This window comes from Diceros bicornis, chromosome 26 (assembly GCF_020826845.1).
Source record: "Diceros bicornis minor isolate mBicDic1 chromosome 26, mDicBic1.mat.cur, whole genome shotgun sequence".
Lineage (NCBI taxonomy): Eukaryota > Metazoa > Chordata > Mammalia > Perissodactyla > Rhinocerotidae > Diceros > Diceros bicornis.
Genome location: NC_080765.1, coordinates 35110078 through 35132745, shown reverse-complemented (window position 1 = coordinate 35132745; position 22668 = coordinate 35110078). Strand labels below are relative to the sequence as shown.

General features: G+C 41.7%; 1 protein-coding gene across 4 annotated transcripts; it reads right to left on the bottom strand.

Annotated features, from left to right (window-relative positions):
- Positions 1-504: 504 nt before the first annotated feature.
- Positions 505-21815, bottom strand: CEP20 (centrosomal protein 20). 4 transcript variants are annotated; one of them, XM_058569986.1, is made up of 6 exons: positions 15993-16360; positions 13329-13526; positions 10309-10393; positions 6257-6393; positions 2153-2263; positions 505-1632 (listed from the first exon to the last, which is right to left on the bottom strand). In XM_058569986.1, exons 1-5 carry the CDS (start codon positions 16021-16023, stop codon positions 2187-2189), a joined length of 528 nt encoding a protein of 175 aa, XP_058425969.1. In that variant the 5' UTR covers positions 16024-16360; the 3' UTR covers positions 505-1632; positions 2153-2186. The 4 variants fall into 4 exon arrangements, with proteins under 4 accessions (XP_058425969.1, XP_058425968.1, XP_058425970.1 ...); XM_058569985.1 differs by lacking the exon at positions 15993-16360 and adding an exon at positions 21737-21815 and having other exon boundaries at positions 505-2263; XM_058569987.1 differs by lacking the exon at positions 15993-16360 and adding an exon at positions 16384-16440 and having other exon boundaries at positions 505-2263.
- Between the last annotated feature and the right edge of the window lie 853 nt (positions 21816-22668).

The window sequence follows — 22668 nt, the reverse complement described above, 5'->3', positions numbered from 1 at the left end:
GAATATTTAAAACGCCTAAGCCCATGCACTTTTTTAAACTACTGGATTATAAATTAATTGCCACTGTTCAAAAATCCTAAGTATAGAAATTTCTAGAGCAGACTTGCTCAACCCAAGGTCCTCCTTTGTGGATAATGATAAAAATTTCATAGTGAATATTTTGAAAATAAGTAGTTTTCTCTTTTCCAAGCATAAAAATGAAAATCTAAATATGCTTTTCAAACCATCCATGGTCCCACAGATGATGATACTGTCCCCGCCCAGAGCCTGACACCACCAGCGCCCACCACTACCCCCCAGAAAGAAAAATCGTTCCAGAGCGACACTGCTGCTGCCAGGTGCCCGTCCATCAGGAAAAGTCCCCTCCGTCAACCTGACTCTACGCCCTCCAACAAGCAGGTTGCTGAGATCCCAGAAGGCCTGAGAGCATCTCCCAGCATTCTTCTGGCCCTGGCGTGCATCTCTGACGGCACAGCAGTCATACAAACACCCTTTGCACAAAGGTGAGTTGCCTAATTTTTTTTTTATTAAATGATACATTGAAAGTATAAAAGTTGCCCAGGTACAAACAAGTCACAGAATAATGCATACAAAAGCACTATGGACTGCATGTGACAATTCTGTCTAGCTTCTATTTTGATGATTTTATATCAGTATCCAAAATGATAAACTCCAGCATTTTTTCTTAATCTAGTCCTGCATAATTGCAACTCCTGAAGTAAACTTAGCGTCCACTACCAACGTCCTTGGATGTAAACCGAGACCTCTGAGAAGAATTGATATTTATATTCCCACATATAATACAAAGAAATTCATAATTGTAATCAGACACTATAGACTTCATTAGAAAAATGGAAATGAGCCCTTAGAATACTTCTACATCTATCTATGTAATTTTAGCCCCCCAACAGGGCCTCTCAAAATCCTTTACTTGTAAAGTATGGTTTAAGGGGACTTATTTAATAATTTTCTGCATTCAGATAAAAATCCTTGGTTAATCTGTAGACTGAACACTGACTAGCACCAAATATAAAATCAAAAGTTTCAATAATTTCCAAAGGCTGCACAGAATCAATACACTGAAGAGAATGCCAATTTTACCAACTATGGCCCTTATCACCTTCCCCGTGGAAAATGTTTCAGCTACATGTTGTCAGTGTACAGGCGGCCATGGACTTTTGTTCTGAACATACCTTATGACTTCTGCCCATCAGGCGCTGTCTAGTCTAACAGTTGTTTTCAGTGAAATCAGTCTGTAGACTCCACATTATAAAGATGCCTTAGGAAATATCCACGTAGCATTCTAAAGACTGCACTATAAGAGCTCTTCTTATTTTTCTATCCCAAGAATAAAAATTGGTGTTTAGTAAGACTTTCAGAGCCCACATAAGCAGGGGTCGGCCCTTTCATAGCTCATTTGGTAACTGCACAACCAAATGCCATGGGTAGGTTAAACAATGCCATCTTTTAAAAGGTACTTTCTGGTATTTCTCCTAAAGCCTGTCTCTTCATGTTTATTCCACATTCTTCATGTAATAAAATAAACTCTTTGTTTTACTTACAGCAAAATTAAAAGAATTATTTCCCTCTCTAGGTTTTAATTAAATCTTCCAGTAGAAGAGCCAAAATGGTCTACAGAAAGAAAAAGTACAGTTAAGTTCAACTTTAGACTGTATTTCAGATATTTAAACCTAATTATAAATGGTTATCTGAAAAATAGCTCATCAGAAAAAAAAGCAAACTTTAAATTTTTTCTGGCTTTAATGTTCTTTTAAATGTTTTTTTAAAACATGAATAAATTTTCCTACTAATCTACAAAATTCCAGCCTGAAGGAAATTTAACTAATGTGTCATGTTAAAGAGCAGAGCATATGGCTATAAAGACCTGGATTTTTTTTGAAGAATGTACAGGGTACTAAAAAACCCTTTCATTTCTCACAAATGTGACGACCTTTAAAATACTTCCTAAAAACAACATATTTTCTTTCAAGTCAAATCCAATAAGCTGATGACAGAGTTAGCTTTTATTCACAAATGCAATAAAACATGAGAGGCTAAATGTTTTGCAGAAACTCAAATTTTCTACAAAGTACAAATATTAGTGATACCTTTTGGTAATGTTGGGAAAATAAATAAGTTATTAAATACATACAATTTTAAGATAAAAGATGCCCTAAATGGAAATGTCATCTCTTCACTGCTGGAGAAACATGAGGATTTTCAATATTAGTGCTTTTCCCCTTCTCCTTTCTCAGGTGGTCATCTGAAATTAAAAGAAATAAATGTTAACACTTATCCCAAGTCCAAATAGGCAAAAGGCAGACATACCTACATATATTTTAGGATGTTATATATTTAATATTGTATGAGTTCTTTAGATGGCTTAGGACAATGAAAAAACTCACTATTTTTTAAATACTATTGAAGAAATCAGACATCTTTAGTAGGAGGGACTCACTCTAACTATTCAAGCGTCTCTTGACTTTTTTTAAGTGACTAGAGTCCATCCTGCAGTAAACCCATGTGTAAGTCCTTACAAACTTCTCTTCGTTATATGTAAGGAATGGGAATCGCAAGAAAGGACAGCGTGTTCAGTTAGCATTTTGAGGGATACCAAACTCTTCAATTAAAGGGACAAAAAGAAAACCTCTTCCAATAGACATGCCTCCCAGCAGCACCCTCTTGTGGCAGAGAGAAAACCAGCACGGTTTACATCTTCCTACCAAAATCAGACAACTGTCTAAGAAATCGCAGAACACGTTCTTCAGCCAAAAACAAAACAATAAAGTTCCCGAGAGATCAGAGGAGCCCAGGGCCCTGTGGGCGCTGGGCAACAGTAAAGAAGGGGTCCTGGTCACTTGTGCTCCATTTCTGTTGTCAAGGGGGAAAAGGGCAGAGCACAGAAGTGGTCTAGATTAAAAGAACCGAAAGAGACGTAATATCCAATGTGACAAAACGCAATGCACAAATTAATTCCTGAGAAAATATAAACACCCCAACTCCTCAGACACTTTTTACAACAGAAAAAACAACCTTTTTAATGACTATTTTGATAACAGGAGAAAAAGAATACAAATTTAGACAAATTGTTAGAAATATGCCATTTTCACACCAAAAATGCACACTGGATTTTCTAATTCTAAAGACAATTTGATTGTACACACAGTCTTATTGGTCCATAGTAGCTATCATCCTCATAAATAACGTAAAGTGCTAATAGTACTACAGGCCTGCATCACAGATGACAATCTATCTCCCTCAATTTTAGGGAACTTTGCTGGACAGAAGAAAACTGACAATATCCTTAGGACACAACCATTTGAGGTTTTCTAGAAGAGCGTTTTAAAAAAGTGAAGTATGTTATTCATGTACTTCTTCACAGATGTGCAGAAAGCTGAGCTGATAATGATTTTCCCTGTTACAAAACATCTGGTCTTTTATTTACAGCAATAACTACTTTGCCTCCAATATCACAAGCACTGGTATCAACAGCACACGTGGGTGGCTCCCATCTCAACGGCGAGTGTGCCTGTGTAAATCCTCTGCATTTCTTTCAGCACCTTGCAAGCTTCCATCAAGAAATGCTTTCATGTTGCCATGCTTTGGACTTATTTTCAAACAAAAGAGAACTTGATTTTAGTGTTTTATATTTCAGCTGGATGAGCTTGGGTAGAGATAAGATATTGTAATCTGAAGAATAATTGTTCTAATATCTTCATAACCTTTTCAAGGTTGTCAAAACTTATGTATCCTTCAGACAGTAAGCTAGAGTTGAGAAAGTAAAGGAAATGCTTAAATGTGTTACTGGAACATAATGCAATTTTTGGCTGACAATTCTTCACAAGTCATTGCACAGAGGTCACTGTTGTGCCAAGAACATTTTCGATGGCCATGAAAACTAATGTGCGAAATCACTGTCCTTCTCCTGTTAGTTCAGCAGCCATGCTCATCCAAGCCTTCCACAGAACAGGCACCCAGAGCTTCACTGACCTGAACTCAGATCTCTGACGTCTCTGGCCCTTTATACACAAAAGACCCACAGTAAGGCTGTGAAAGGCTACCCAGTAGCTAACCTGTGACTTTCATCTCAGAAGAACAGAATTCGGTTAAGGAATACTCTGTTACTTCTAATTTTCTTACTAGTCATTAGCCATGAACATTAAGGAGACTGATTATAAAAAGTTTACAAACCAGAAGTTATTTCTCAAGAGGTTATTTTTCCTGATGGGACTGAAAATACCAAATGTCATGGATTTGCTGTGTTAACAAGTGTTAACATGTACCATATCCACTGGTGACAATGAAATAGAGAAACTGGTACTGTCATATATTCTTTGTAAGAATGTAAACTGGTAAAGCCTTTTTGGAGAGGAATTAGACGATATCTACTATATTTTTTAATATGCATATGCTTCGAATCAGTAATTCTACTTCTGGGCATCCACACAAGAGAAATACTTGTGAGGACAAAGAATTAATGCTACTCTGCAATACTGTAAAAGCAAAAAATTAAAAACATACAGAAGTACATGAGTAAGGAGTGACTAGCAATACTGTGGAATACTACACAAAGTTAAGAATGAGCAGCAGCAGATATGCATATAGTGACAAGTGAACAAAGCAAACAGTAGGATCCTGTGTACAGCAACAGTGCACACACATTTAATACACAGAAATGAGTCCTGAAGGATGCCCACCCAGCTGCTACCAGTGCTACCTTCTACGGAAGGGAGAGAAACTGGCGAGTTAGGGAGAGACAAGAGTGAAAAGGTTAAAGGCAATTCCACATTATATTATTGGAATGTTTAGAGATTTACTCAATTCTTACATGTTTTGTTTTGCTTTTTAAGTACTTGCCAAACAGTAGACACTAATGACAGTTCCTTACTAATCCCTGGAAAGGGAACTAGGAAAACTTCTCAATAGTTTTTAAATGGAAAAGTGTAGAGGAATGGCAATCAAAGGTGCTGATTCTACTAAAAATGATCAGCTACAGGCTTTAGATGAGTCCTGAACCTCTTAGTCTTGGTTTTCTCAACTGTACAATAAGTAGGTAGGAATGATTTCTTTTCCAGTGTTCCATCAGCTCAGAATTCTAAAATATTTAAAAGAATAAACCCTAGTGAAGTCAGAATTAACCTCCAAAAGCAGTCACCCTGATTCACAAATATTTTACCTTCAGATTGTAAGAGACACAGCAAACATTTAACATGATCAATATTGCTCACAGAAGTTTAGGAAAACTACAAAAGGCAATTCGCATTTTAGATGTTTCCTAAAAGTTTATTTCAACATTCAAGATGGACATTTGTCCTGATCATCAGCTGCCTGAGCCCCACCTATGACTGTCCTTCTTAAAAAGAGAGATCACCTCTCTACCATAGTTGAACACTGAGCTGCAAACCATTCAATTCGGATTATCAAACTCAGATCCTATTGCTGATAGAATCAAAACTATTGAAAGCACATTTAAACAGTGAGCATTCTGGGGCCAGCCCAGTGGCGCAAGCGGTTAAGTGCGCACGCTCCGCTGCGGCGGCCCAGGGTTCCCCGGTTCGGATCCCGGGCGTGCACCGACGCACTGCTTGGCAAGCCATGCTGTGGCGGCGTCCCATATAAAGTGGAGGAAGATGGGCACGGATGTTAGCCCAGGGTCGTCTTCCTCAGCCAACAAAAAGAGGAGGATTGGCAGATGTTAGCACAGGGCTGATCTCCTCACAAAAAAAAAATAAATAAAAAATAAAAAAAATAAACAGTGAGCATTCTGATAGAAATATGGGCTCTTCTCCTAAGAATCTGTTACTTGTAGATAACTACCATACCACCACAAAAACTATCCTGAAAATGCCATGCACACAAACCTGTGACTTCCCAATCTGTATTCAGTAATCTTGTCTTTTTTCAGGCTTTGAGAGAAAAAAAATTATGACCTGATAAAAAGCTATTTATTCAGTATGCTAAGGATCTAAGCTGCTCCAAAGAGTACAAATTTATGTGAAAATCAGGTTTTTCAATAATTCTGTATAGAAATTATATTTAAGAATTTTGTTGTCATCCCCCCGACTCCCCCCCAAGATTCTCTTTCCAAAAAGCATTTTGTTTTTTGGAGGATAAGGTACACAGGCTAACTATATTAGATATAAGTAAAATTAAACTATGTCTCAAAAGCGCAGGAAAAACTACTCCAAAGATAAAAATATATAGAAAGAAAGTATACTTGCTGACAGCTAAATGATAAATCTCAGAAAACTCATACCCATTTGCTTTCTTCCACTAGGTTGTCTGCCAAGATTTGGGTTTGGAGGCTGAAGTGAAGACCGTTTCAGAAATGTATTTTGGATGTCATCCTTAGTTCCATGCAAGAAATGAGCTAAAATCCCATATAAAAGAGGTCTAGAGCAGGAAGAAAACCAAAATCAATTAAATTTGCATAAATAGGAAAAGCTTAAAACTTCTGTTGTTTAAAAGGTAGCCTCCAACACCAAAATGACCAAGTAATTCACTAGACTTGAAAGAAAAACGTTGCATGGTTATTATCCAAATTGCAAACTCTTCATGCTTTTTTAAATTTAGGAGCACCATTTAACTCTAAAGACAATTTTAAAACTCAGAGAAAACGCTAACAACTTAAACCTCATTTAAACTGAAATACAATTTCATTGAATGCACAGAAATTCAGCTTTTATTTTTTTATTTTTTTTTAAATTATCTTTATTAAAGATTTTATTTATTTATTTTCCCCCCAAAGCCCCAGTAGATTGTTGTATGTCATAGCTGCACATCCTCCTAGTTGCTGTATGTGGGACGCGGCCTCAGCATGGCCGGAGAAGCGGTGCGTCGGTGCGCGCCCAGGATCCGAACCCGGGCCGCCAGCAGCAGAACACGCGCACTTAACCGCTAAGCCACGGGGCCGGCCCAGAAATTCAGCTTTTAAACTCTCAAGTTCAGTATAAGATTTCCCAGTACCCAGCATGTCTGATACACAACAGGTACTCAATAAACACTCACTGGATTAATAAATCCTCGTCTAGAAAAGGTCTTATGTCTCAAGAGCGAGGCTGCCTGGGTTCAAATCCTGGCTTTACTGCTCAACCTTGGCAAGATTCTTAACATCCCCAGCCTCATAAATGTTTCTTTCCTCTATAAATGAGGGTAAGTGTAGTCCTTACCTCATAGGGTTGTTATGGACTAAATGAGTTAATAAATGTCAAGTGTTTAGAACTGTGCCTGGTATATATTAAATGGTATAGAAATGTTAGCTGTACAGGAGTTGAGTAACAATTAATATTTAAAAAGCTACTTTACAGTTTACAAAACACTCTAACCTCTCTTCAATTTATCCTCACCTTGTGATGTCATAATCATCACCCCAATTTACAAATGAGAAAACCACGCTCAGAGAGCATTTGCTAGAGATCCCTTAGACAGTAAACAAACTTTATACTTGAACCCCATATTCTTTCCCTTACAACATGCTGTCTGGAGTTTTGTATTAGTACCCATACACAAATGGAAGCTGTTCTGCTGACAATAAAGAGAGGAACAACAGAAATGTTTTCCTTTGTTTCCAATCTCATAATTGAAAATACGATTTCATGGATTTTTTTCTGAGATACCTACTTATTAGCAGGTGTGATGGTTAAAGTATGAGATTCCTTTGCCTTCATAAGGTGGAGCCTAACTGCCCTCCCCTGAGTGTGGGCTGGACCCACTTCTAATGAACTGAGTAAGACGTTAGGTGACAGCACTGTGCAGCTGCAGAGACTAGGTCATAAACGGCGTTGTGTCTTCCTCCTTGCCTTCTCTCTTGGTCACTCTCTCTGGGGGAAGTCAGCTGCCATGTCATGAGGACACTCAAGCTGTCCTATGGAAAGGTACATGTGGCAGAGGTGAGACCTCCTGGAAGCAGCCATGTGCGTGAGCCACATGGAAGCGGCTCCTCCAGCCCCAGCAAAGCCATCAGATGACTACATCCCCAGCCGACATCTCAACTACAGTCTCACGGGAGACACTGAGCCAGAACCACCCAGAGAAGCTACTCCCAGATCCCTGACCATAGATAATAAATGTGTGCTGTTTTAAGCCACCAAATTCTGGGGTAATCGGTTATGCAGCAGTAACTAACTAATTGCATACCAAAGCAATTTTTCCATACCACCAGGAAAGTAAGTTTCTCTATTTAAAAAAATAAGATACCTCAATTCTTATGAAAGCATCATCCAGCAATATAAAATAGGTCTCTTTGTTTACTTTAAACCAATGTTTCCCAAAGTGTTAACTGGTTCAAGATTTTCAAATTTAAAAAATTTTATTTTTAAAATTATCATACAATAAAATTTACTTAAGATTTAGATATTTTAAAATGTTATTAGGAAGTATATAACTAGCACATTTAATCTGCAACTTCATGGATATTAAAGTTTCTTTTTTAAAAAACCAAAAGTTAAAAAAAGATAATTTTTTTTGAGTACAGCCTCACAATACCTTATTTGCAATGTGAAACACAAAAACTCTGAAAACTAATCTTGTTCATAAATTTGGCACAAACTCATTCGGTGGCATAGCTTGACCTAACATAAGGCTATTACAGACTTTATCCTGCTCTGTGTGAAAATTCTTAAGTTTCACTGGAAAATACAATGTGATCGTGGCGTGCTACCTAAGACTCCATTGGCCCATACACTAGTGTTTGGTATATGTACCGTATTACTCTTTAGAATCTGAAAACTTTTCAATGGAAACATTTTAAAACAAAGCAATCACTGTCTTTTAGAAAGCAAACTGTTGGCAGTGTGAAGCATAGGTTGGAAAAGAAAGTGACTAGAGAGAACTAGACAGACGGCTCCTGAACAGCACAGCGCAGGGCAGGGAGAACTGACAGGCCATACTGCAGAGGCAGAACTAACAGGAATTGCAGAGTGACGGGTGGAGAAATGAGAACAAGCCAAAGATGTCAGCGGACTCGGAGTTTAAGACCTGAATAGCTGTATGAGGAACCTACAGGGTGGGGTTAAGGAGACAAAAATAACAGATTCGATTTTTGGACACACTGAGTTTGAGATGCCAGCAGAAAGGTGGGCCTACAATTCAGGAGATCTGTCAGATTTAAAGCAGAGTCATCAGCATGGAGGCATCATTAATGACTCCAGAATACTTAGAAAAGTGGGCGGGGGGACACGAAGTAAAGAAAGGTAAGGACAAAACTTAGGGAATGCCCACAATTTAAAGGAACCCTAAAGGAGCCAGTGAAGAAGCTGAGAACACCACTGGGGAGACTGGAGAACCAAGACAGGAAAGGGTCACAGAAGACAAATGACAAAAAGCGTTTTAAGGAAGCGTAGTCAGTATTACAAAAGGCTGCAGAAACTCAAGTAAAACCGAGCTTCTCAAATTGGAAACACACACATACAGCCACTCCTGGGGCGAGGGGCGTGGGACACAGTTCAGGACCAAAGTGGCATACGACCCGGAACACCTTTATACAGAGATTTGTGGGAGAGCTAAATCTAATTTGTATGTCATTTAAAACACGTTTATGGTAAAACAATTATACCATGAAGTAGAATGAAAAAATTCTATGAATTTTTAGAAAGAGAAAATGTAAGATTTCAAAGAAATTTCTTGCTAGAGGAAGGCTGCTTTGAGTTATGTTCCCAGGCTCCTGGGTACAATTTTCTTTTTTTTGCCATTCAGGGATCCTCTGGAAAAAGTTAAAGAAACACTAAGTAGGAAAAGAACTAAGAAACTACTAAACATGGTCACTCTTCTTTTCAAGATCACAGTTTTGGCATAAATGGTGAGGGGAGAATTTAAGAAGCAAAGAGAGCGAGAGGGGGTAGTAACAAAATGAAAGTAGAGGGCTGCTTTTCACTACGTTCAGTGTAAAAAGGAGACGGAGAGTAGCTCAGGGGTGGGAGTTGACAGGTTTTTGGAGAGGGGATATCTGAGGACATTCCTAAGTTGAAGGGAAGGAAGCAGTGGGGAGGCAGAGTTAAACGTGAGAAAGAAAACAACGGACAGAGCAGAGCCTCAGAAGAAAAAAGGGATGCATCAAGAAGCCCAGAGGAGGGGCCCTTAGGAAGAAGCAGGGATGCGCAGTCCTCTGAAACCACGGGAATTTTCACCCCAGAGAGTAGGGGCCTCATCTGACTTGTTCACTGCTGTACACCTTGGATTTGGTGCTGTGGTAGACACACACTAGACTCACATAAATACTTGCTGAATTAAAATGAAATAAAACCACCCCATGTGATTATGACTCCAATACAACAATAGCTGAAAACTTATTTTAAGACAAAAACTTCTTACATTGTATTATCCTTTGATTCTTCAAATGCATTCAGTTCACGGATAAGAAACTGTCTGTCCAAAGGAACTACAGGTTGACCAGATTCTGGAGGAAAAATCATGACAACACTGAGTCTTTATTAATCTAAAAAGCAAATATGATTTTGATAAGAACCACACTTCCCAGGTAAACACATTTGTCAGACTTTAGAAGAATGATGATGGCCCATACTAAAACAGATCCAACTATACGTGATTTTATGACTTTCAAAATATCTATTTTGTTAAATGTGTACCTTAATACAGCTCAACACAAATTCATTTCTTAAATCTCCCAATTTTTGGTTGGGAAGATATTGTTTCTGCACACTAGACCTCAGAAGTCTGTTTTCTAAGAAGCTTATAAATTAAACACATGACAGTAGTGATATCCCTTTGGTGGCAATAATTCTAAAAGCAAAACTAACCCTAATATGAAGTGCTGGTGAGGATACAGGGCAACCGGAACTCGCAGACTTTGCTGGGAGAGCAGAAGGGAACAGCCCCTCTGGAAAGAGCTGAGCTGCTTCTTATAAAGGCAAGCATACACTTACCACACAGCACCCAGCAATCCTACGCTTAGCTCTTTAGCCAAGAGAAATGAAAACATGGTCACACAAAAACGTGTATGTGAATGTTTAGGGCAGTTTGATTCATAATGGCCAAAAACTAGAAGCAATCCAAATGTCCATCAACTGGTAATAGATAAAGCGGCACAGCCATACAGCAGAATGCTATGCAGGGGCAGAAAGCAAGCACGCTTGAATCTCAAATGCATTATGCTAAGTGAAAGAAAGCAGACTCAAAAGGCTACACCCTGTATGGTTTCATTTATATGGCATTCTGGAAAAGGCAAATGATAGGTACAGAAAAACGACAGATCACTGGTTGCTAGGGGCTGGGGACAGGCAAAGAAATTAACTACAAAGGGACACAGAGAATTTTTTGATGTGATGAAAATGTTCTATATCGTGATTGTGATTGTGGTAGTAGTTAACACTACTGTATGCATTTGGCAAAATCCATAGAACTACACACTAAAAAAGGTAAACTATATTGTATGTTAATTATACCTCGGTTTTTTAAAAAAGCCAAGATACTTAATATGAAACTTGACTACTGTCACTATATTTCATTCTAGGGAAGCCCAAGTCAAGACGTTTAATTGGTGATATTTTCATAATATTCTTCTTTTCTGAGTATTAATGGTAGTATATAGCCAGCCTTGGTGGTCTAGTGGCTAAGATTTGGCGCTCTCACCACCATGGCCTGGGTTTGTTTCCCAGTCAGGGAACCACACCACCTATCTATCAGTTGTCATACTATGGCAGCTGTGTGTTGCTGTGATGCAGAAAGCTATGCCACCAGTACTTCAAATACCAGCAGGGTCACCAATGGGAGACATGTTTCAGCGGAGCTTCCAGACTAAGACAGACTAGGAAGAAGGACCTGGCCACCCACTTCTGGAAAAACTGGTTATGAAAACCCTAAGAACAGGAGGAGAGCATTGTCTGATATAGCGCTGGAAGATGAGAGGATGGCACAAAAAGTTGGGGCAGGGTTCCTCCCTGCTGTACACGAGGTCGCTAGGAGTCTGAATCGACTTGATGGCACTAACAACAATGGTATTATATAGCCATCTATAACAAACTGAGGAAAGTGGAAATACTGATATTGAAGATCCTTAAACTAATAAAAATCATCACTTTATTCAGTTAAGATATATGCTTAATATTAAATAAAAGGTCTAGAATATTAATAGAAGATCTATCAATTAGAAAGTTCCAGCATCACAAAAAATTCATTCTCTCTTCCAAAATCTACTCTATGATCTCTTTTCTTTGATGAGGCACATCTCCGAGGCATGAGATAGTCTGAAAGCACAGATTAAACCTTAGACAAGGGAACTGAATGACATACATGTGAAGTGCTTTTGATCGTCCTTCCAAGCTCATTTCTCCCCCAGCCCAGAGGTAACGCCTATCTTGACTATTATGCATATCCTTCCAGTTTTTTTTTTTTCCCCTGGGAAAGAGTCACCGTGAGCTAACATCTGTTGCCAATCTTCCTCTCTTTTTTTTCCCCCACCCCAAAGCCTCAGTACATAGTTGTATATTCTAGCTGTAGGTCCTTCTAGTTCTTCTGTGTGAGCCGCCACCACAGCAAGGCCACTGACAGACAGGCGGTGTGGTTCCATGCCTCAAAACTGAACTTGGGCCGCCCAAGCAGAGCGTGCGGAACTTGAACCGGAACTTTAACCACTAGGCCACGGGGGCTGGCTCTACTTTCTTCATAAGAAGTAAAATGTAACAGATAAAGTACATTTCTAGGCCACGGGGGCTGGCTCTACTTTCTTCATAAGAAGCAAAATGTAACAGATAAAGTACATTTCTCTTTAACTGCACCCCCTCTCCCCCTCAATACCATTTCTCTCCCTCCCATCCCTAGAGTAAGTTTGGAGTTTACCTTCTTAATCCTTTAAATACCATGCTTTTACATACCTTTGTATATGTCCCTAACCAACACATAGTAGCAATATTCTGAGGCTTTATCTCCAACGTTTTATATTTCTTAATAAAGAATATACACATTAAATCTGAATGTGTGTGGGGCCGGCCCTGTGGCTTAGTGGTTAAGTGTGCACGCTCTGCTACTGGCGGCCCGGGTTCGGATCCCGGGCGCACACCAACACACCGCTTGTCCAGCCATGCTGAGGCCTCGTCCCACATACAGCAACTAGAAGGATGTGCAGCTATGACATACAACTATCTACTGGGGCTTTGGGGGAAAAACAAATAAATAAATAAAAATTAAAAAATAATACAGTAAGCATCCTGAGAACTTGTTCAAGCTATGGAAAGAGCCCATGTGATTTTTATGTCCCAGTCACTCAGATGACACTGTTCGCTAATGGAATTACATTTCCAGGCTAAACACTTCCTGAGAATTGGGGGAGGAGGAGAAGCAGATTTTGTCTCAGGCAATTAACAATAATGTCTTACCCGCTATGAGGACAGATGCTGTATACTTATATTTGTTGAATTCCAAATACTCCCGAATTAATTCATTAATTAGGAGGTTTTCGTGCGACAATGGCGGCGGAGGTTCACTTTCATCATCTAGGGCGTTGAAAACTTCAGCTCGAATCCTTGCTCTTACCTGCCCTAATACTCCTCTTTTTTCCAAGGTGTCCTTTAAGACTGTTAAATATAAAACATTACTGCTTCAATTATAGAAAAAATTTTGTCATTCTTAGCCATACTTTGAAGAAAAATGTTTAAAAGGTAAAGGGCACAACAGCAGCTTTCAATCTAAACATTGTGACGAACTGAACAGTTATCCCATTAGCTACCACAAACCATGTTTGTAATAAAAAATTAAGTTCCCAAGTTGCAATGATTTACTATGCTAACACACTTAAGCAAATTCAAGTTCATCCTCCCAACATTGTCAGCGTCAGAGGCTAGAGTCTGATACACATTCTTTAGTGAGGAAAAAAAGGGGATAGAATTATAGCTAGCATCCTGGGACCTGAACTTAACCCCCAGTGTCTCACATATTTTCAAGAGTGTTTATTACTGCAGACAGGTTGTGTGTGTCACTAAAAACCTCCGGTCTAGAAAGATGATGATTAAAGATAACAAGTACACTCCATAAAAGGAAAGAATGTGTTGTCTTTTGTATAAAAACCTTTGATATCCAGAACCCTCGGGGAATGGCCCATTCTGAACGAAAGGGTGGGTTTTTGTTTTTTGGGTTTTGTTTGTTTTTTAAAGACAATTATGAGTTAATTCCTTAAAACAGCAGGATTTTGAAATTTTGAGCCTAGTCAGAAATCTCATACGTGAGTGTATCATCGCCATCTTAAATAATCGGGAATATATATGCTGAACGTAACCTAACTTCTTCTTGATGAGCAAGGAGCACTATTACAAGTATCAGGAATTGTGATAATGAGATTCAGCTATAAATACTAGTATGGTCACTGAGGGACACAGGGCTGAACTGGCACCATCCCTCGCAGGGGTCTGGAACCTTCTTTTTTCAAATTGTCCCTAGTGGCTAAATAACAACTCCAGAGAATCAACATATCTCACCCACAGTGCCTAGAATATAGTAAGAGCTCAATAAAGGCTACCTAGGAACATTATAATACAGTGCAGTATGCTAGTGATGTAATAAACATTGTTTAATACTGTACTGTGCCCTGCCAAAGACATCAAATAAGTACACCACAATAATGAAAACTCATAAAGGGGGCCCAGGGAGCTTTTATCCATGTAGGCATAAAAGTTTCAAACAACAAAAACAACCTGGGTCGTATGATTAAAGAGATACAGTCTACACTAGACTTGAACCTTTCTTGCCCCTTATTTTTAAATCATTCCCTCAAAATTTCTGCAGGTATGTAAGTACAGTTATCACCCAATCCGACTTTGTAACAGGCCCATAAAAGGAAGGTACAGCCTTATCACATTCTTGGGATCATAACTGAACCCCTGTTCTCTAAGTCCATCTTTGGAAATTAGATGGAGAGATATTTTTCACTGGCAAGGATCCTGTCCCAATTACTCTGTATTTGCACACAGCACAGCCTCAAACTCAGCAGAGAAATGAGAATTAAAGGAGCCGGAGTTAGGAAACCTAGCGGATCTCCTCACCATCTCAGTGGTAGAGCGCCAACCCAGGCCTTAGGTGCCTTCCCTCAGAGGCAGAACCAAGCGAGGTGGAAAAATGCACAAGTGCTTATAAAAGGTAAAAGCCCATAAAACTTAAGATAATTGATGGGCAAACATTTACACCGGGTTTCTCTTGGAACACAAAGCATAGTCAGAACTGGGAAATGCAGAGAAATCACAGAGGGCTCCCTACATCTGCGTAGGATACTCCTAATCCCCAGAGAATTCTGCCTTCTTTTGGGGTTCCATATCATTTTGTCCTTCCCTCTATTAGCATGCTTAAAACCTGGTACCACAACAACTTCTTCAGAAAGAGGTTCTTAACCTGCTTTACATCCCAAAGTGACTTTAAATCCTCCGAAGTTGCATGCAATGCTACGTGTGATAGGCATTTCCTGGGGAGAGGCTTCGCCATTCACTGAAGCCTGCTCTTGTGGATGAAGGCATGCCTCTCCTGTGACTGGTCACCAGCCCAGTGCTGCAAATACACACTTATATGGATGCTCACTGAATCATATTCTCAAGGAGATTCAACCCCTCCCCGCCAAATCTCTACGAATTACTGATTTCCACCCCAAGTTCCCTGAAAACGGGAACCGGTTTTATTCATCGGACAGGAGTCCCACCCAGGGATGAAGACTGGAGCTCTGGCACAGCCTGCCTAGGTTCTCACTCTGCCTTTTTCTGGCTAAATTACTTCGAGCGAGCTAGTTCGCCTCTCAGCACCTCAGTTTCCTAATCTATGAAATGGGCACATTTGTTGTATGGAATCAATCAGATTGCACGGGGGCTGGGCAGCGCCTGACACATGAGGCTCAATCACTGTAATTCCTATCACTTGTCTGGACAGCTGAGTTAAAACGAACAGTGCACACGTGTCATAGGCTTAAGGACTTGCACCCTTGTGGAACCTTCCCGAAAAAGACAGGAGAATGGCCAGGCAACTTTCGACCTCCCAGTTTTTCCCGAGGGAAAATCGGGACCCACCGCGCAGGCTGTTGTAAGGAACCAAGCACATCGCTTAGGATTGTGCCCAACACCAGTGATGGCTGTGGGTACTGTCATCAGCCCTAAAGCCTCGCCCCCCAGCGGCGGGATCCAGAGGAACGCTCCAGAGCCCCCAGGTGGAGGGCTGCAGGCCCTCAGGTACCCGCAGACCCTGCGGCCCCCGTCCAGCTCCAAGCCGGTGCAGAAACCGCCCCCGTGCAACTTCCTCTCCTCTCCTCTCCGGACCCAGACGGACGGCCCGCAGGCCCTGACGCCGAACGACCCCGGAAAGGCGGACTCCGGTGTTCCGCACGGCCTCCTACGTCCCACGCTTTTCACAGACCGCAGGCCACACGCATTTCAGCCGGCCAGCCTCCCCGCTCGCACTCACCAGCCTTCAGCTCGGTGACAGTCGCCATTTTTCAACCGCCACCAAGAGGCTGCCTCGGCTCTGCGCACGCGCAGCTCCGCCCCACCTGAGGTCTGTAGCCAATAGGCGCACCGCTCTCGCCCCGCCCAGTCCCGCCCCTCTCGGTGTACGCTCTCCGCGGTTGGGTGGGAGGTGCCTGTCTAGAGAGGCCCCACCAATCAGCGAGCGCTCTAGGCGGGCCCTGCTAAGGGAGGAGGGAGAAGGAGCCCGGAGAGAGGCAGGTGCAAGCCCCAACGTGTGGATGCTGCTGGCACCTTAGTGCTTACCTCTAGTCCACTAAGCCTTTCATAATCTGCCCACTGCTCATCTCTGCAGCCCCAAGTACTCTTTGTTAATAGTCACCATGTGTTAAGCCTGTCAAGAAGACTTGTTAAAACGGATTGCTGGGCCCCACCCCTGGAGTTGGTGATTCAGTAAATCTGGAGTGAGGTTGGAGAATCGGGATTTCTAAGTTCCCAGGTGATGCTGATGCTGCTGATCTGGAAATCACACTGCGAGAACCACTGTATTAAGTATTTACTATGAGCGTGACACCGTGCTAAATGCTTTACACTCTTTAGCTCATTGATTTCTCTATTATTACTCCCATTTTACCGATGAGGAAACCGAGTCTTTGCTGACTGAAGACTGAACCAAGATCAGCAAATGGTGCGGGGGAGATCTGAATCCAGGCCTTTTGCTCTTCAAAGCCTGTTCTCTTCCACTGGCACTTAATCGTGGGTGGTACACACAAGGAGCCCAAGAGCTGTTTCTGAGAACGACTGATGGGCAAATGAGCTCTAGCATCCCAAGGAAACGAAGAAAAAGGAACATGGGGATAAGGAACATGGGGATAATGTACCCAAAACACAGTGTAAGGTTCTATGATTCCAGTTGTATTGCAGGGAGGCCAACATATTGACCTACACCCTACGACAGTGCCCTTTAAACTGCTGGTCTCAGCCCAATAGTAGGTTTTGAAATCTATTTATTAGTGGATCCCAATGGACATATTTTCAATTAAATGAAGTGGAACATAGAGGTATTGTTTTTTGAAACATTTGTTTTGGGTATATATGTGCATTCTGCTTCCTGGCGTATTTCTTAAAGTGGGTAGGAGTCAAAAAAAGTTCGAGAGCCATTTTAATCTAGAGGAATCCATTCCCATTCCAAACTAGATTAGTTTTGACCTTATGTGACACAGATCTGTTCTGTAACCTTAGGAAGGTCCTATCCCGTGACCCTTTCCTATTCTGTAAAACCCGCAGTGCTGGAATTCCTGGCCAGCATCTGAAGAGACTTATACAGATTAACTAAATTCCAGAGGCAGAACCTTTGAGCGCTTTAGAGAAAAGTGCTCCCGAATATACTGATGCGGAGCTCAGAGAGAGAGGCGGATGATAATGTGGCTGATGGTAGCGGTAACCATACCTTAGCTAACATCCTTTGCCACTCTCAGTAGAAGGTGCCACTCTGCAAGTTCTACTTTAAATCCTCACCAACCACACTGTGAGGTAGATACTCACACAGCAATTGGATGATACACTGCATTGGTGAGGATGTGGGGCAACAGGCTGGTAGGCGGGTAAATTGGCATCACTTTCTCAGAAGGCTGTTTGGCAATATCTAATCAGCCTTTCACACCCCCGTTGGCCCTTCAATTCTAGTTCGAAGACTGTATCTTACAGATACACTCACATCTCATTACGAAGGAGCCAGCTCTGGTGGTCTAGTGGTTAAGATTCACTGCTCTCACTGCCTCGCCCAAGTTCATTTCCAGGTCAGGGAACCACATCACTCATCTGCTGGTAGTCATACTGTGGCGACTGCGTGTTGCTGGGATGCTGAAAGCTATGCCACCAGTATTTCAAATACCAGCAGGGTCACCCATGGTAGACGGGTTTCAGGGGACTCCTCCAGACTAAGACAAACTAGGAAGAAGAACCTGGCCACCCACTTCCAAAAAAATTGGCCTTGAAAACCCCATGAACAGCATGTCTGATATAGCACCGGAAGATGAAAGGATGGTACAAAAAGACTGGGCAGGGTTCCACTCTGCTGTCCACAGTGTCGCTAGGAGTCAGAATCTATTCACGACGGTACTAACAACAACAATCACAAAGAATGTGTGTATGAGAATATTCATTGTAGCGCTGTTCATAGTAGACAAAATCTATATGCACCTATCAAAATGGCTGAAATAAAAACAACTGACAATGACAATGCAGAATGCATGCTGAGTATGCATATATTGCTGGTGGAAAAATAAGGTGGTATGGTCACTTTGGAAATCAGTTTGGCAACTGCTTATTAAATCAAGCATACACCTACCATACAAGCCAGTAATCCCACTCCTAGGCAGTTACCCAAGATAAATAAAAACTTATATCCACACAAAAGCTAGTATGCAATAATAGCAGATCTAGTCATAATGGCCCCAACTGAAAATGACTCAATACCTTCCAACTGGTGAATGGATGTGAACTAGCTGTGGTATATCCGTACCATGGGATGTCACGCAGTAATAAAAAGGAACCAACCACTGATACACGTGACAATACGGATGAATCTCAAATGCATTGTGCTTGGTGAAAGAAACAAGATTCAAAAGGCTACATCCTATATGATCCCATTTATGTGACATTCTGGAAAAGGCAAACAAATGTCCAAAAACATTTGGAACAGGCACAGAAAGCAGATCGCTTGCCAGGGGATGGGGGTACATGAGGGGACTGTCTATAAAGATGCTTCGGGAGATTTCTGGAGTGACGGCACCCTTCTACATCTAGGTCGTGACTACACGATTGTATACATTTACCAAAATCCATACAGCTGTACACTCAGAAGGGAGAATTTTACTGCATGTATACCTCAATCAACGTGACTATTAAAAAATTCCTAGAAATACCAATATCATCAATAGGGATACTGGTTAAGTAAATTAGGGTACAGCCATAAATGAAATATTATGCTGTCATTCCAAAAAAGAGGGAGTCTTAAACATACACATTTGTAATTATCATGAAAATGCATAGATTGAAATTTTTAAAAGCATGGTCCGGTAGACAGTGTAGTATGTCACCAATGGTTTAAAGAAAGGCGAAATACTCAGTATTTGTTTGCCTATACATACCTCTGAAAAGATGTACAAGAAAGTCCAAACGAAAATTGCCCTGGGTGACCCAGGGTCAATGGTCAGACTTATTTTTTAATCCGTAGACTAATTTTGATTTAAATGTTTAATTATGGGCATGCATTACTGTGCACAACCAGCTGTGTGCAGGTGCCACCTGATAGCACTTCCTCTTGACTGCGCTGAGTACCTTGACATGCTCAATTCTTCAAATGTGAGAGAATTAACACCTCCTTTAACCAATGGGAGCCAGCGGATAATCCGTGTCTCAGGTGGACATTTCTGAGACATATTCTACATAGTTCTTTAGAGGGTCTCCAGTGGGATTAAGCCCTAGTTGCAGAGAGCGGTAATAATTCACCATTGTACTAGTTTTACCTCCTCTCCAATTTCACACAGCTCCCCTGCTCCAGGTTCTCAGAATTCTTCCCAAATAAACTACTTGCAAATAAGTCCTTGTCTCAGATTCTGCTTTTTAGGTTAAGCCAAGCTAGGACAATTACCTCTATCTATCTATATCTATCTGTCTATCTAATGAACTTTCATGGTGTGTCAGCTCTATGTCAAACATGTTGGGGTGGGGGGTGTTTTTAAGTAAATACAGAGTCTTTGCATGATTCCTCATTACTGCAATTATGAGTTTCAGCTTCTTAACACAGGCTCATTGCAACTGATCATCTCAAGTGGAATAAATGGCCGTTCACGGACTGTGAATTCTTGAGCTCACGGTCCGACAAAATGGGAATTTTATTGTCGCGTCTCACTTTTTGTTCTATTGTATGCAATATTGTAAGTTGGTGGAGATATATGTAACTGGTGTGTACAGAGAGCATTCCAAGAGAGGAGAAAGGGTACATACAGAAGGGACCTGAACTGCCTTCTCAAACCACAGAGGCTTGTTTGATGTTTCAATAACCTAGTTTCAGGGGTTGGCACATGGGACCGCTGCCTGTTTCTGTAAATAAAGTCTTATTAGAACACAGCCATGCCCATTGTCGAATGCATGGTCTGTGGCTGCTTCCATGCCACAAGGGCCAAGTAGTTGCAATAGAGACCACACGGCCCACAAGCTTAAAATATTTAACCTGGGCCCTTAAGAAAAAGTTTGCCAACTCCTGAATTCTTGTTCTATAATTTTTCTGGGCAAGGGTCTGTTATTAACAGATAACCATTATTACTTTCTGAGCAATAGCCAGTAATAATAAACACAGCCACTAACATTTAAGAAGCCCGTATTGTGTGTGTGAATTCTTGTCATTCCCCAAAACAAGTGGGAGGCAGGTATTATCATTCCCCTTTTGCAAAGAAACTGACGTTTGGAGGTAAGTAACTTCTGAGTAAATGGCAGACTCAGGACTGGACCCCAAGTCCACTGACCACTCCTCAGCTATTTTTAGTCATCGTGAAATGAGAGGCACTCTCCCCTCTTTCCTTCCCTTCTCCCCTCCCCATCTTGCGGCTGGGCCTTTGTGTATGTCCTTCCTTCAGCCTGGAAACTGCCTCCTGCTCTCTCTTCTCCCTCTCTAGTTAATTTCCATTCATTCCTCATGCCTCAGTTGATACCTCCTTTCTTCCTAAACCTTCCCTGGCTAGACTGGGTTCCTCCTCTTACATCTCTTTTGGGGGTTCGAAGGGCTGAGAAAAGGCAGGGGTATAGAGATAAGAGAAGGCTTCCAAGTAGAGATGCATGACACCCATTCTCCCTCCCACCCCAGGCCCAAGGTCATGGCCTTTTCTGGGGGGCAGGCCACTTCCAGTGACTGGTCCATGTTGGGGCATAAAGGTCCAGGGGCTGGGGACAATTTTTTGGGTGCCCTCAACTTCAGTGCTTCCTGAGGGAGTGGGCTAAGGCTTTTGCTGAGGCTGCATAGCTGTCCAACTTCGTCCTCCCTCCCCTAACCACCCTCCCTGGTGTTGATCCCAAGAGCCGTCCCTAATAAACGTCCTACACCTAGATCTCAGTCTCAGAGTCGGCTTCCCAGGAACCTGCCACTCAATCTCAGAGACCAGCGATAGGTCCAGTTGTCCCTGGTCCCCTACGTGCTCCACTTCCCCAAGTTCTCCAGAGTGAATCATCACCCAGCAATTCCAGAGCCAAGGGTGTTCCTGCATTGCACCTGGAGAACAGCAGGAAGGTACAGTCATCCGCAGAACTCCCCGGAAATTCCCCCGCCCTGCGCCACCAGCATGGCAGCTGCCTACCTGAGCTGGGTTGTGACTCTGTAGTCCACATCTGGTGCCCACGCTGGACTGCTTTGCAGGACAGAAACCTTGTCTACCTTGCGTGTCTCTGGGAAAACAAATATTTGCAGAATGGCTGAATGAATGAAGTCCTGCAAGGCAGCTCATCTCACAGATGGAACTGACACTCAGAGAAGTAACTGACCCAAAGCAATCCAACTGTGAATGGTGGAGCGAGCGTTGTAAGCCAGCCCTTCTCCTCTACAGTGACTGAGAAAATGGAGCCCATGGAGATCAGGGGTCCCAACTTCTGCGCGTGGCATATACCTAGTTCTCACGTTGGAACGTTGTCATGTGGGAGGTTTTAAAGTGGATTTCTTTTGAGGGGGAGGGGAGGCAGTGGGATGTTAATGTCAGTCCTTTAGAGGAAGTAAAACAGATCCCCCAGGTAAAATGACATTCTCATGCCACTTACAACACATCATTTTTGGAGGGATGAGTAATAAATTCATTCAAAGCCTTGTTTACCAAGAGGATTAGAGATTAGGGAATTCCTGAGATAACTCTCCCTGCAATGTGTTTTATCAGAGGAACTCAGCTGGACAAAAGCTGCAGATTGAGTCCAAAAGAGTTACATGTCCCTTACCAAGATTTAGTGACCTCCCACCTAGTAGGCGTGCCTTTTCCTAGGAACTGCAGGGAGAGACAGTGGAGAATAGGAAAAAAAATCCATAGATGGAATTTTACAAATTGGAGACAGCTACTTTATAGAAACAGTATCTCCTTGTCAGACAAGTCCAGGCAACTTTTGAAAATACGATATGCCTCCACATTAGCCATTCACAGCTGCCAAGACTATGGCAACGGAGTCTAAACTGCTGAGTCAGGGCCAGCCCCGTGGCTTATTGGTTAAGTGCACGCGCTCCGCTACTGGCGGCCCGGGTTTGGATCCC